At 43.0% G+C, this 15,405-nt stretch overlaps 1 protein-coding gene across 6 annotated transcripts in view; it reads left to right on the forward strand.

Annotated features, from left to right (window-relative positions):
• Positions 1 to 1,237: 1,237 nt before the first annotated feature.
• SLC35B3 (solute carrier family 35 member B3) overlaps positions 1,238 to 15,405 on the forward strand; it is a 28,928-nt gene continuing 14,760 nt past the window's right edge. The window contains exons 1-4 of one of the 6 annotated variants that reach the window (XM_089333432.1): positions 1,252 to 1,370; positions 8,572 to 8,865; positions 12,450 to 12,557; positions 13,646 to 13,767. Coding sequence is in view for 3 of the 6 variants with exons in the window: in XM_051855133.3 (XP_051711093.2) it covers positions 1,302 to 1,370; positions 8,572 to 8,865; positions 13,646 to 13,767 (485 nt within the window). In the remaining 3 variants the exon portion in view is untranslated. Of the gene's footprint in view, positions 1,823 to 8,571; positions 8,866 to 12,449; positions 12,558 to 13,645; positions 13,768 to 15,405 lie in introns of all 6 variants that reach the window. The other 5 variants (XM_089333431.1, XM_089333430.1, XM_051855134.3 and 2 more) reach the window with 5 other exon arrangements.

Here is a 15,405-nt window from a genome sequence, read left to right on the forward strand (position 1 = left end):
GGCACCTTGTAACACCTCCTGTACTGTAATTTTTTTATACCACCATTTACCTTCTCAAGTGTATCCCAGGACCCCTTGAGGGCAAGGAGCTCATGTGTTTAATTTATGAATTATGTATGTGACCTATAATATGCCTGCTTTATAGATGCTTAATAACTATGATATAGCTATGCTATAAATGGGTATTAAATCCATGTTATTCAAGGACATTAAGGCATCACTGAAATGCCTTATCATTGAGTCTCCTTAGGAAATTAAGTTCTCTAAGCCTCAGTAACAACATTTGTAAAACGATGGTAACACTGGTCTAAGAGCGCGGGTAAGTATTAAAGGAAAATACCTCACCAGACCCTTTTTTTTTTTCCTCACTGCCACTTAGGAAACACAGGTTGCTTCAGTACAAACCATCACTCTCAATGCAAGAAACAAGTCTTGCCCTTCTCGCATACCTGTGCAATTTTAAAAGGTGTGCGTGGTGGCATAAACATTAATCCAAGTCCTCTCTCTCTGGGTTCCAAATCATGTTTCAAAAGTCGTCCGTCTTCTCAAACTTCGAGCGTCCTCCTGAAAGTAGCATCTTCCTCCCACACCATTCTGTTTCTTAAAAACAGCTCAACGACCTTGTGTGTCGCATTTCACACCGTAAAGTGACTGCAAACGTGTCCCTACGTGTGTTCAACGTCTGAAGTCGGAACCAGTCCTCAACCTGTGGGGCTTACTTCCCAAGCGGCGCAGTGGCCGGCCACGTTTCTGGTCCGAGCCAGGATCACCCCACGTCAGAAGGGACCCGAGTGTGACGTCATCCACCCTCGGCGGGCCCGCAGGTACCATTCCGGTGAGAACACGGAGGCACACAAGGGTTCTGCGGATTTGTTACGTCTCATTTAGGTACGCGGGAGGGAAAGAGGAGGACTCGGGCTTTTTAAGTCCAGGTGACGCACTCTGCTCGCGGCCGCCTCCTCCCAGGGCCACTTCCCTCGTGGGCACCTCAGGGCTGGGCACACGAGGCGACTGCACCCCCGGGAGCGGCAGAGGCTTGGGAGCTAACAGGATGGAGACACTCTGACAGGATCGACGCCGCTTTGCTAGGGCAGAGGTGAGCCACAGCGGTACCGCCCCGCCGCGGCCCGCGGCCATGCCCAGTCCCACTCCCCGCCGCCGCCTCCTCCAGAGACGATGGCGCATGCGCGAGGGAGTTCCCGGCGCGCGCCGACGTCCGCCCGAGGCGCGAGGGGGCGGGGCCGCGCGCTTGCGCAAGCGCGCCGGGACACATAGGCGGAAGTGGCGCGTGGGCGCCGGCGATGCTAGCGGTTTCCGGGGAGGCTGCGGCTGCGGTGAGAAGCGCAGGCGGAGGCCAGGGAAAGAAGGAGGTGATGGCGATCGACTTGGGGCGGGGAGACGCCGCTTCTGGATGAGGCGCCGCCCGGGCTGGGGTCGCCCTTCCAGGTGACCTACCGACGGGGGTCGGGGGGCTGGCGTGGCCCTGGGGCCTCTCCCTGGCTTGGCACCGAGACCGCTTCTCCCTGCAGAACCTGCCCGGTCCAGACTGGGGGCATTCGAGGAGCGATCCAGCCGGGGTGGAGGGCGAGAGTGGCTGCGTTGTTTTTAAAAAGCGGAAACGTGACGCGGTTTCTAGGGAGGAGCGTCTGCCGCTCCCGAGCCGGACCCCAGGCCGCGGTGTGTGGACCCGGAGGGACGAGGCCACCTGCGGGGGTCTTCCCGGCAGTCCGGGGGTCTCTGGGCGCTGCCGCTTGCCAGCATTCCCTGGGACTGCGTTTGCAGTGTATCGCGTCCCCCGGGGGCGCTGTGCCTGGAGTGCAAGGTGCGTGTTCCCGCCGGCTTCCGAAGGCGCCGGGACTCGGTTCTGCGCGTTCTTCCCCTCTTTGCGGAGGGGTTCGCGCCCCCGGGTTCTTTCCGTTGGAAGTAGAAAGTGGAATGATTTGTTACGCCAACAGAATTTTCTTTTTATTATTTCCTCAGTGTTGGGCATCTGCATTTCTTTCACAGTAGGATATCCGACGTCTAGAATTGCTTTGAGAGATACAACCAGTATTTGCAAGTAATTTATATATACATTATATATACACATTAGATCATAATTTTGGCTTTCAAAGGAATATTTTTCAAAAATTAGCCGTGTCTCAAACTCTGGAGAGGTTTGCATAAACAAGATAATGTTATTTTTCTGTTTTATAATGTTACCCTACAGGCAGGATTAGTATCCAGAGTGCAGTTAATGGAGGCACAATGGCAGGATTCTTTTATTTGTAATATTGCCTATGGCAAATGTGGATGGAGTCACATTTTTTTTCAAGTGACCAAACTATAAGGATCTATTTTATTTTTTTGAGACGTAAAGTTACAGGGAGAGAGGGAGAGACAGAAAGAAAGAACTTCCATACACTGGTTCACTCTCCAAATGGCTCGGCCCGTCTGAAGCCAGGAGCTTCTTCCGGGTCTCTCACCTGGGTGCAGGCGCCCAAGGACTTTGACCGTGTTCCACTGCTTTCCCAGGCCATAGCAGAGAGCTGGATCAGAAGAGGAGCAGCCAGGACATGAACCCGCGCCCATATGGGATGCTGGCACCACAGGCAGAGGCTTAGCCTAGTAAGCCACAGCGCTGGCCCCAAGTTACATTTTCCTCATATTCTACCTTTCTTTGGGGGACTGTATCCTTCAGGTTGATAAAGACTAGGTAGGAAATAATTTTCACTTGAGTAGATCATTCTAAGTCAACATTATCACCAATTATTTATCGTTCTTTAAATTTTCAGTAGGTGCTGGAAAAGCTACCTTTTATTTACATTTTCGCAGTTATACCTTCAAGAAACTGAAGCTAAATATCTGTGTTGTGTTTAGAAAGAGACTTCAGGCAGTGGTTCACGCCTGTGATTTTCTTTTCTACTTTAGTTTCAAGGCTTGTGAACTTCTAAAACAAGCTAACATATCTGTCATTTAAGTTCAATACGAATTTGAATGCTTGCTTGATTTATTTTTCAGTTGCAACGTAACTAGGACTTTGATCCTTTTTTTTTTTAGCATGATAGTGAATATGTATGATTAGTGTTGGAGATGGAAGGTATATGGCAGACATTAGGATCACAGTTACTGGGTGTCAGGCCTTCGTGGATATACTTCTTGACCTGTGATGTTCTGATTAATAAACTGCATTCCAAATTCAGGGCTTTCACATGCAGGCTTTGTGGTACTGATGCCTAAAGTAAGCAAAGGAAATGAACTCATTTCCATGTTCATTTCAGATGATTTGTGGGAAATTCAGGAGAGATATCAGTATCTTTGGCACACAGAGATAGGAAGCATAACACTGGAGGCATCATTTAACTACACAAAAGGTCTCACTCTGCAGCTGCACAAGGCTGCCAGGCGCTCTATATAGTGGTGGACAGGAGCAGGGTAATGTTGATTAAATGGTTTTTATTAAAGTACAATAGAGGTCTTCATTTCATATCTTTTGTTTTTGTTATATGCTGACGATGACATCATCTCTTACCTTAAGGAATTTGAGTGTTTGTAGAAGAGGCAGACGTGAAAACCCAGGAAGTGATGTCATCATGATTTGGATGTGCTGTGAGAAACCAGGGCCTAACTCGACAGGGCTTTACTCATAGGTGCAGTATGATCTGCATTGATGTGAGCAGTGTGTTAGACAAGTTATAAAAAGAGGAAGAGATTTTGAACAGGCTGATCTAGGCAAGAGAAAATGGTTGCTTGAAGGTAGAGTTGAAAACAGATTTTAAATATTTATAGATGTAGAATCAACAGGAATCTCTAAAATGCAGAATATGAGAAAAGGAAAGACTCTTAAGATAACTCCCTGGTTTATCCTGTGTTTCAAACAATATACTGTTAGATGAGATTTGGTATATAAGAAGAAGAGAGGGTGTGTTTTAAAAAGAAAATACTGGGTTCAGTTTGGATATTTTTAATGATGAAGTACAGTGGCGTAGTATCAAAGAGTCATTTGGAAATGAGAACTGAATCTTAGAGAAAGTCTGATTTGGAAATCCAGATTTATATTCCCACTACATACAGGGTGCATCAGCTTCAGCCCACCGTATTTCTAAAAGTTGAATGATGGTAGCTAACATTTATCCACTATTCTACTGTATGCCAGGCACTTTATCATTCTAACAAAAATCCTACAATAGGCACATTTTAACCCTCCTTTTAAAGATACAGAACCTAAAACTCACATGATTTGCTAAGAGTCCCCAGCTAATAAATCCCAAAGGCAGATCTTGAACTCAGATCTGTCAGAACACTAAAGCATGGGGCCTGGCCTTGTAGTGCCGCAGATTAAGCTGCTTATATATATACCAGTGCCAGTTCACGTCTCAGCTGAGTCACTGCCCATCCTTCCTGCTAATGCACCTGGGGAGGCAGTGCATGATGGCCAAGTCCCTGGGCCCCTGCCTCCTACCTGGGAGACCCAGATGGAGTTCCTGGCTGCTGACTTTAGCCTGGTCCACACTTAGCTGTTGCAGCCGATTAGGAAGTGAGCTCATGATGGAAGAGTTGTCTCTGTATCTCTGTCTCTATCTCTGCCTTTCAAATAAGTAAATAAATCAATCTCCTTTTAAAATTCCAAATTATGGGGAAAGCATGATTATATACTACTTTTGATGTTAGCTATAGTTGTATTGAGTCATTACAGTATGCTTGGCATTTTGCTAAATTGCAAACAATTCAGAAGAATGTGACTTTGGGGAAGAGTTACCTTCTGGAGAAGTTTTTTGATACCAATAAAAGCAGGAAAAAGACATTTCCCAGAAGTTTTATTTATTCATATGTGTAAATTTACCATTATGCATATTTTTTTAAAGATTTATTTATTTATTTGAAAACGTTACACAGAGAGAAGGAGAGGCAGAGAGAGAGAGAGGTCTTCCATCCGCTGGTTCACTCCCCAGTTAGCTGCAACAGCCAGAGCTGTGCCAGTCTGAAGCCAGGAGCCAGGTCTCCCATGGGTGCAGGGGCCCAAGGACTTGGGCCATCTTCTACTGCTTTCCCAGGTCATAACAGAGAGCTGGATCAGAAGTGGAGCAGACAGGACTCGAATCAGTGCCCATAAGGGATGCTGGCACTGCAGGCAGCAGCTTTACCTGCTACGCCACAGCACCAGCTCCCATTATGTATACTTTCAGCCCAACCTGTTTTCTATAAGATTTTCAATTTTGCCCATAAAATTTGCCTACACCATAGTCCATTTTCAAACATAGGCATCAGGTGAGTGATAGCAAGAAGCAATTTGAGAGTATCCAGGGACAGAACCAGTTTATTTGGTTTATCTGAGTATTGGATGTAGAATAGATGCCAGATAACAAGGTTGTAGAGAGAAACAGTATTTCAGATTTGCCTTTAAACTTCTATGAGAGTATTCCAAAGAATTCATGGAAAATGAAATTGAAAGCTTATTTTGGTGCAAAAAATTTTGAAGTCCATGGATAATTTTTTTATAAGACACATTTTCCATGAACATTTTGACGCCCCTCATATCTTCTCCCAGCTGGAGGAATTAAGGATAGTATCACAAAGGAGGGGACAGTAAAGCAGAGCTTCAAAACCTGCCCCAAAGAAAAAAGACACCAGGTTTTAAAGAATATTATTAACAAAGGCAAGAGGGTTTTCAAAGTCCATGGTTTATTCTAGGAAGGAACAAAGTAGGCAGAGAGGAAGCTTAGAAACCGGTGTGCAGCTCAGTTTATCGGAATGGTACTGTATATCCGTGCGAACACAAATGTAAGCATAGTGTTTAGGGTTTTGTTTCCTCTACATTCTAGTGCAGATTTTATCAGATGTTTAAAGGAGATAATTTAAAGCATAGTATATAAATAAACTCACTTCTGGGCCAGCATTGTGGCTCAGTGAGCTAAGCTGCTGCTTCTGGTCCTGACTTCTGCTTCGGATCCAGCTGCCTGCTAATGCACCTGGAAAGGCAGCAGAGGGTGGTCCAAGTACTTGGCCCCTACCACCCATATGGGAGACCAGAATGGAGCTCCAGGCACCTGACTGTGAACTGGACTGTCCCTGGCCGTTGGCAGCCGTTCAGGGAGTGACCCAGCAGGTGGAAGATCCCTGCTCCCGCCCCAGTCAGTCTTTCAAATAATAAATCTTTAAGAAAGTAAAATTTTAAAAAATAATTAAAGAAACCTCTCAAGGGAGTCCCACAAGATGATGTAAAAACTTACTCAGGAGTGGTCACTTGGTACAGTGGTTAAGATAGGACTTTGGGACACTTACCCCATGTCAGAGTACCTGGATACAAGTCCTGGCTCCACTTCTGATTCTAGTTTCCTGCTGTTGTGCACCCTGGAAGGTAGCAGGTTATAGCTGGGTTTGCGTCCCTGCTACCCATGTGGGAGACCAAGGTTGAGTTCCAGGCTCCTGGCTTTGGCCTGGCCTAACTCTAGCTGTTGTGGGCATTTGGGGAGTAAACCAGGATATGGCAGATCTCTTTCTGTTTGTGTCTTTCTCTGGCTTTCAAATAAATGAAAATTTAAAAATAAATTTAGAGATGATTATAACAATGTAGAAAGTGAGAACAAAGTTAACAGGAAGTACAGGGAGAAAAAACATAATAAAGCATCATAAAACTACATTTATTGTTTAGGTATGTGGCAGGTATCCTATAAAACAAATATTTTGATGGCCTTAGTATCATTAGTTACAAGTGACCCAGGAGCTTGACCCCTAATTTGAGTTACTGAAAAGGACCTGGATAATCTCTGATTTAGCAGACTGGAGGAGCGGCATCTCTGACTCTTGCCATTTTAACATCAACGGACAGTTTATTTTAAAAAGATGATTAGGGCTGGCATTGTTGCATAGTGGGTAAAGCTGCCACCTGTGATGCTGGCCTCCCATGTGGACTCTAGTTCTTATCCTACTGCTCCACTTCTGATCCAGCTCCGCCCTAATGGCCTGAGAAAAGCAGCAGAAGATGGCCCAGTTGCTGGGTATCCACCACCCACATGGGAGTCTCATGAAGCTCCTGGCTTCAAGCTGGCCCAGCAGATGGAAGATCTCTCTGTCTCTCCCTCTGAAAAATGATTATCAAAATAGAGGGCACATTCAGAATTATCCTCATCGGTTTTTAGCCCTGAGACTTGAAATTTTCATTCTGATTGGAATCGTAATAATCTTTTTTAGTAAAATATTTTCTTCAAAAGTTTGTTCTATTGTTTGGCATAATTTGTCAGTCTATCTTCAGCCTTTGTATCAAATTCAATTTTTTCAGTTTGTATAAATCCAACGAGAAATTAGCCATCATCTATCTATGTGCCTTCACAGTTTTTCACACAGACTAACAAAATATGACACGTTTTCCTTCCTATTCCATCCCAACAGCTTTTTTAATTGAGATGATTTTTTCTAAAGGAAGAAAAAAAATTTTTTTAAGATTTATTTATTTATTTATTTGAAAGAGTTACAAAGAAAGAAGGAGAGGCAGAGAGAGGTCTTCCATCCTAGTCTCCCATGTGGGTGCAGGGGCCCAAGGACTTGGGCCATCTTCTTCTGCTTTCCCAGGCCATAGCAGAGAGCTGGATCAGAAGAGGAGCAGCCAGGACTAAAACCGATGCCCATATGGGATGCTGGCACTGCAGGCAGTGGCTTTACCAGCTATGCCACAGTGCCGGCTCCAGAAAAATATTTTTTAACCTTAAAGATACTATTGTTAAATCATATTATCCTTTTTATAATCTCTGAAAAAAAATCTAGCTTTTTTTTTTTTTTTTTTTTTTTTTTGGACAGGCAGAGTGGATAGTGAGAGAGACAGAGAGAAAGGTCTTCCTTTGCCGTTGGTTCACCCTCCAATGGCCGCCGCGGCCAGCTCACCGCACTGATCCGATGGCAGGAGCCAGGAGCCAGGTGCTTTTCCTGGTCTCCCATGGGGTGCAGGGCCCAAGCACCTGGGCCATCCTCCACTGCACTCCTGGGCCACAGCAGAGAGCTGGCCTGGAAGAGGGGCAACCGGGACAGAATCCGGCGCCCGAACCGGGACTAGAACCCAGTGTGCTGGCGCCGCTAGGCGGAGGATTAGCCTAGTGAACCGCGGCGCCGGCCAAAATCTAGCTTCTTAAGTAAAATAATTCTTTGACTTTATTTTAGAAACATGATTAGCAAGTATGTTGTGCGATTAGTGTTTAAGGGAACATCACTTACCTCTCCTACAAAATGAATATTGGCATTAATGTGGAGACTTAACTACTAAGGGCTTTAAAAATTATATACTTACATATAGAAACATAAAAGTGTGCTCAGTTCTTTGATGAAATAAATACTGAGTTAGCTTTTGGTTTATTGCTATGAAAATAAGTATGAAAGATACTCAATTCATGATTGTCTTTATCAATTGGAGGTAAATTATTTAGAGAGTAGGCCTACTGGTTTTGACTTGGAAGCCAGAATAAGAGAGCTGGTATGTTCATATTCAGAGAAAATGAGACTTAGAGTGTAATTTTAAAGTATAGTTCGGAGTACTACAAGTATTTGAAACATAATCCCTTAGGATCTTAATGTTTTGCTTTAATTGCTTGTTTCTTCTTGCAGGCCTTGACACAGCAAGCAAAAGAAAAACTCAGTGAAAGAGAGGAAACCAACAAAGATAACTTTGGAAACCCTGAATGCAACAAAATAAGAACAATGGATCTCAAGTTCAACAACTCCAGGAAATATATTTCTATTACTGTGCCGTCCAAAACCCAAACAATGTCACCACACATCAAGTCAATTGATGACATTGTAGTTCTTGGCATAAATCTCAGCAAATTTAACAAACTTGCTCAATTTTTCATATGTGTTGCTGGAGTTTTTGTGTTTTACCTAATTTATGGATATTTACAGGTAAAAAATGCATTTGTGATGTTAGTTATTTATAGCAGTTGAGGTCCCTGTGGGGACTTACTAGTAGTTTTGCTCAAGATATTTTCAGTTATAGGGTTCCAGTTGATTTGTAAGTTTTGAGTTTTTTAGTGTAGCGATAAATAGGGCTTCTTCAAAGGAACCCTTCAGAAAACAGGAATAAAATTTTAGACTTAAATATTTGAAGTGGGAAGATTATCTTATGATTACAGTATTTTCAAGGATGAAGATGGCAAAAATCAAAAGAAAGCAGCCTTGACTATTTTTGAAATCTTTTTTTTTTTTTTTTTTTTTTTTTTTTTTTTTTTTTTTTTTTTGACAGGCAGAGTGGACAGAGAGAGAGAGAGAGACAGAGAGAAAGGTCTTCCTTTTGCCGTTGGTTCACCCTCCAATGGCCGCCGCGGCCGGCGCGCTGCGGCCGGCGCACCGCGCTGATCCGATGGCAGGAGCCAGGAGCCAGGTGCTTTTCCTGGTCTCCCATGGGGTGCAGGGCCCAAGCACCTGGGCCATCCTCCACTGCACTCCCTGGCCACAGCAGAGGGCTGGCCTGGAAGAGGGGCAACCGGGACAGAATCCGGCACCCCGACCGGGACTAGAACCCGGTGTGCCGGCGCCGCTAGGCGGAGGATTAGCCTAGTGAGCCGCGGCGCCGGCCTGAAATCTGACATGATTGTGTTTATTTTTTTCTGGTGTGACAAATGGTTAAATACAATGAAAATGTATACTTAAATAATTGAAAAATTATAAAATTTTATTATGTTTATTAAGGTTTAGATATATTGAGGTGTTTTTTTTTTTTCTTAATTTTTTTGACAGGCATAGTGGACAGAGAGAGAGAGACAGAGAGAGAAAGGTCTTCCCTTGCTGTTGGTTCACCCTCCAATGGCCGCCGCGGCCAGCGCACTGCTGCTGATCTGATGGCAGGAGCCAGGTACTTATCCTGGCCTCCCATGGGGTGCAGGGCCCAAGTACTTGGGCCATCCTCCACTGCACTCCCTGGCCACAGCAGAGAGCTGGCCTGGAAGAGGGGCAACCGGGACAGAATCCAGTGCCCCGACCGGGACTAGAACCCGGTGTGCTGGCGCCACAAGGCGGAGGATTAGCCTAGTGAGCCCCGGTGCCTGCAGATATATTGAGTTTTAATATATGGTGTTTTTAAAAGAAAGAATGATTCAAATACTTATCAGTATCTTGAAACATACTTTACAAAAAAAATTCATAGCACAGTTTACTGTTATTTCTTAGAGCTCACTAATAAAAGATCATTTTTGCAAATATTTTGTGTTTTTCCACTGTTATCTCTTTAATCCTAAAAATTTGAATCATTCTGTTGTGTTTTTGTTTTGGTTTGGTTTTTTTTTTTTTTTGAAGCACCAATTGTATTCTCTTTCTTGTTGGTTTTCTCGTCTAAATAACTTTGCCAGAATCTTAGTTTTCTCTCATTTTTGCTTGTTGGAAACATTCCTAAATTGCAACAGTTTATTTCCTGTTTTTTTTATATTTTTAGATAGTTGCATCCATTCAGCCAGCGGTGAATTCCTGACCATCAAAGACGTGGGCTGGATGGATGAGGATCCAGGATAGTATAAGCAAGAATATTTGTGTGAAGGCAGTTTTATAAATGGCCATTTAAATTGTAATTATTTGTAGCCCTTAGTGATTGTACTTTTTTATGCATAATGTAAGTGAGCTTTTGTAATTCAAGAAAAGGAAAGCCATGTAGTTTCTTAAAACATAGATAATATTTCTGCTATTCTTTAGTACTGTTAAGTTAGGGTTATCTTAGAAATCATTGTACTCTTTTTCATTGTCTTATAGAGAAAATATAAAGACAAATGTAAGTGGAGAAGACGGAATTGTGACCTTTTTTTAAAAAAAGATTTATTTATTTGAAAGAGCAACAGGCTTGGGGGCAGTAGAGAGAGGGAATCTTCCATCCACTGGCCAAACGGAAGCCAGGAGTCAGGAACTCACCAGGTCTCCCACATGGATGGCAATACTTTGGCCCCTTCCATCGCCTTCTCAGGCATTTTAGCAGAGAGCGGATGGAAGGCGGAGCATCTGGGACTCCTGGCACTCTCACGTGGATGCCAGCTTTGCAGATGGTGGCGTGACCTACTGCACCACGATGCTGGCCCCGGAACTTTGTTTTTCAGTTAGCTTACAAGAATGTTATCAAGAGTATTAATGTAAAACAAAACCATGAATTAAAAAACTTAAACTGATTTCCCACTATAAGGTGATAGAAAACCGTGATAGCACGAAACAATTAAAAATATAGGCCGGCGCTGCAGCTCACTAGACTAATCCTCCGCTTGTGGTGCCGGTACCCCACGTTCTAGTCCCTGCTGGGGCGCTGGATTCTGTCCCGGTTGCTTCTCTTCCAGTCCAGCTCTCTGCTGTGGCCTGGGAAGGCAGTGGAGGATGGCCCAAGTGCTTGGGCCCTGCACCCGCATGGGAGACCAGGAGGGCACCTGGCTCCTGGCTTCGGATCAGCACAGCATGCCAGCTGTAGCAGCCATTTGGGGGGTGAACCAACGGAAGGAAGACCTTTCCCTCTGTCTCTCTCTCTCTTACTGTCTAACTCTGCCTGTCCAAAAACATTTTTTAAAAAAATTAAAAATATAAATTTGAATTTCTTGCTGAGAAATATCTTTTTTCTAAAGCACACCACTGTTACCAAATAATTTGAGAACAAAGTTAATTATTGCAAAGACAGGTGATTTGGAAATTCACCACAGGGCTAACATCATGGTATAGTGGCTTAAGCTGCCACTTGCGATGTCAGCATCCCACATGGAATGGGGACCATTCAGGTCCCGTTTGGCTGCTTCACTTCCCGTCTAGCCCCGTGCTAATGCTCTTGGGAAAGCAGCAGCAGGTGGTATAGGTGCTCCCACCCATTTGGGAGATCTAGAGGAAGTTCCCAGCTCGTGGGTTCAATCTGGCCCAGCCCTGGCCATTGGAGAGTGACCAGTGTATGGAAGGTCAATCTCTCTCTAACTCTGCCTTTCATAGAAATAAAATAAATTTTAAAAACAATTTACCCTATAAATTTCATTAAATATTTTCTATTCGGTAATCAGATAGTTTAATTTGTAAGTGCACAGTTTTCTTTTTTAATTACATAAACCACTGTTAACTATATTTGCAACTTTACCACCTTCACTTGTGAAAACTGGCATTGCTAATGACAATTGCATATCAAAATAGTTCAGTGAAAATGGTGGGTTTGTTAAAAAACACGATGGAAAGTTTGGTTTATTCAATTCAAATTAAACCAAATAAGTTAGAATACTTGTTAACAGCTTAAGAATGATTTATTAATAATAAATGTAAATGTTATATTTAGGCAAATTCACCATTCCCTCCACAGGGAGTAATTTTGAAAAATAACATTATCAATATGAGCCATGTTCCTGCAGAAAAACAGGCCTAAAGTGATACTTTTTTTTCCTAATTTTTAAAAATTTTACTTCATGTATTTATTTGAGAGGGAGAGAGACTCCATAGGACTGGGCTGGGCAGAAGCCAGCAGCTGGAAACTCACTCCAGGTCTCCCATAGGTGAGGAGTTCGTGTAACCAGCAGGAGCCCAACTGCTTGAGCCATTGACTGCTGCTCCCAGGGTCTGCAGTTCATGAGGTTAGGAGCTGGAGCTGGGTGTCAAACCAGGTATGCAGTACGTTAAGTGCATGAACGTGTCTCCATCGCTAGGCCAAAGGCCTCACCCAATAGTTGACTTCTAATGGAATATGTTTTTTTAAGATTATTTATTTATTTATTTGAAAGTCAGAGTTACACAGAGAAGGAGAGACAGAGAGATCTTCCATCATCCACTGGTTCACTGCCCAGTTGGCTGCAACAGCCAGGAGCTGTACTGATCCGAAGCCAGGAGCTTATTCCAGGTCTCCCATGTGAATAAAGAGGCTCAAGGACTTGGGCCGTCTTCTACTGCTTTCCCAGGCCACAGCAGAGCTGGATTGGAAGTGGAGCAGCCGGGACTCGAACCGGCACCCATATGTGATGCCAGCACTGCAGGCGGTGGCTTTACCTACTATGCCATAGCGCCGGCCCCTGAAATATGAGTTTTATATAGTAAATTAGTTCTTGGGTCAGACAGCTTTCTCATTGTTTTACTATGCTTTAATAATTTGGTCTTTTTGAGGGGGCTGGCGCTGTGGCGTAGCGGGTAAAGCCACCACCTGCAGTGCCGGCATCCCATATGGGCGCCTGTTCAAGACCCGGCTGCTCCACTTCCAATCCAGCTCTCTGCTGTGGCCTGGGAAAGCAATAGAAGATGGCCCAAGTCCTTGGGCCCCTGCACCCGCCTGGGAGACCTGGATAAGCTCCTGACTCCTGGCTTCGGATCAGCACAGCTCCAGCAGTTGGCAGCCATCTGGGGAGTGAACCAGCAGATGGAAGAATCTCTCTCTCTCTCTCTTTCCTTCTCTGTGTAACTGACTTTCAAGTAAAATAAATAAATCTTTAAAAAACAATAATTTTGGCCTTTTTTTTTAGAAAATGAAGCATCAGATAGTATTTCTTCATAATTACTTTTTTTTTTCCTGCTGTCCTCATACTGTGAGTTCTTTGGGCTTCTATCCTAATTTAACTATGAGAAGCCATGTGATCCGGTTTTTGTTTTCTTTTTGGTTGAGTATGAGATTCAGTTTCTTTTAAAACAGTGTATTTGTAAAAATTTATTGTGAGGAAATTAGTCTTCTACCCTGAGCTTAACATTATTCATGTGTCTTTGACAGGAATTAATATTTTCAGTGGAAGGTTTCAAGTCCTATGGCTGGTACCTTACTTTAGTGCAGTTTGCATTTTACTCCATATTTGGCCTAATAGAGCTTCAGCTTACTCAGGACAAACGGAGAAGGTATGTGTTTTGTTGTTTCCACATTTTTGACAGTAACTTCATTAGTATTATTTGAATTTGTCAGTGGTGGACATAATGAATATGCATGAAATCTACATTTCCTATAAACACAACAGATGTAACAGCCACCAGTGTTTTTCAGTATAACCAGCTTACCAAAAATATTAAATATGCTGTATCATTTACTTGTACACTGAATAAAATGACATCTTGTTTTAAGTATAATGTTACAAAATAAAAATGACAACTTGGGCTCTTAGTATTCAGAAACTATATATTTTTATAAATTTCCTTGAAATAGACATGATTACTGATAAAAATTTACAGCACAACTGACATGAAAGTAATGTAACAAATTATAAATATTTTTTTTATAGTATCTTTAAAATGTAAAGATGTTTTGTTTTGTGGAATACGTTGTCACCAACATTGTCCTGTAATATCTAGTTGCCAGTGTATTCTTAAACAGAAGGGGAACATATTTTTCATCATTTTATCAAAATCAAAAGAATTCATTTAATAGTATCTTTTAATAATCATCTCAATTTGAGAAAAATCTTGATATATTTTTGACATACAGAACAATAGTCAATAAAACAACGTAGTTAGGAATTTGAATATAAGATTTGATTGGTTAAATATAAGAATTATTGTTTTCATCATAACCTTATTTATATGTATTTCATGTGTGTTGGGCAGTTGAAATGTAATAAGAACTGTGGTACTGACATTTAATCTTCTTTGATGCAGATGTTTAATCCTTTAAATTTTACATAGCCCCCCTTTATTTTAATATGAATGATTTGGGGGGCCAGTGTTGTGGTACAGTGGGTAAAGCCACCATTTGCAGCATCAGCCTCCCACATTGCAGTGCCAGTTCCCATCCAGCTTCCTGCTCATGTGCCTGGGAAGGCACCAAATGGTGGCCCATTTTCTCGGGTTCCTGCTATCGACATGTGAGACCACGGTAGAGTTTCTGGCTCCTGGCCTTGGCCTGGCCTAGACCAGGCTGTTGCATTCATTTGGAAATTGAACCAGTGGATGGAAGATAACCTCTCTCTCTCTTTCCCTCCATGTCTGCCCTTTTTAATTAAGAAATCTTTTTTTAAAGTGGTTTTGAATTTTATATGAAAGTATATACAACTTTTTTTTTACTTTTCATTTTATTTGAAAGGCACACATACACACACACACACACACACACACACACAGAGACATGGAGAGATTTCATCCATTGGTTCACTCCCACAATGTCCACAACAGTCAGGGTTGGGCCAGGGCAAAGCCAGGAGTCTGAAACTCAATGCACGTCTCGCTCACGGGTGGCAGGGGCCCAAGTACTTGAGCCATCATCTGCAGCCTCCCAGGGTGCACAGTATCAGGAAGCTGGATCAGAAATAGAGGGCCCAGGATTCAGACCAGGCACTACAATATAGGTTGCAGGCTTCCCAAACTGTGTCTGAACCACTCTGTCAAGTGCCTGGCCATCCATCCCTTTTAATTTTCTTCATTTGTTTTCATTTTATTTAAAAAGCAGAGAGACAGAGTATAATCTAAAATGCTTGAATGTGTAATTTAGCTTTTTCATTGGTCTACTTTTGCCTCTTTATTGCCAATAAATTGTTGCCTTTTCTAAAT

This window comes from Oryctolagus cuniculus, chromosome 5, assembly GCF_051225735.1.
Source record: "Oryctolagus cuniculus isolate XC-2025 breed Fujian yellow rabbit chromosome 5, ASM5122573v1, whole genome shotgun sequence".
Classification (NCBI taxonomy): Eukaryota; Metazoa; Chordata; class Mammalia; order Lagomorpha; family Leporidae; genus Oryctolagus; species Oryctolagus cuniculus.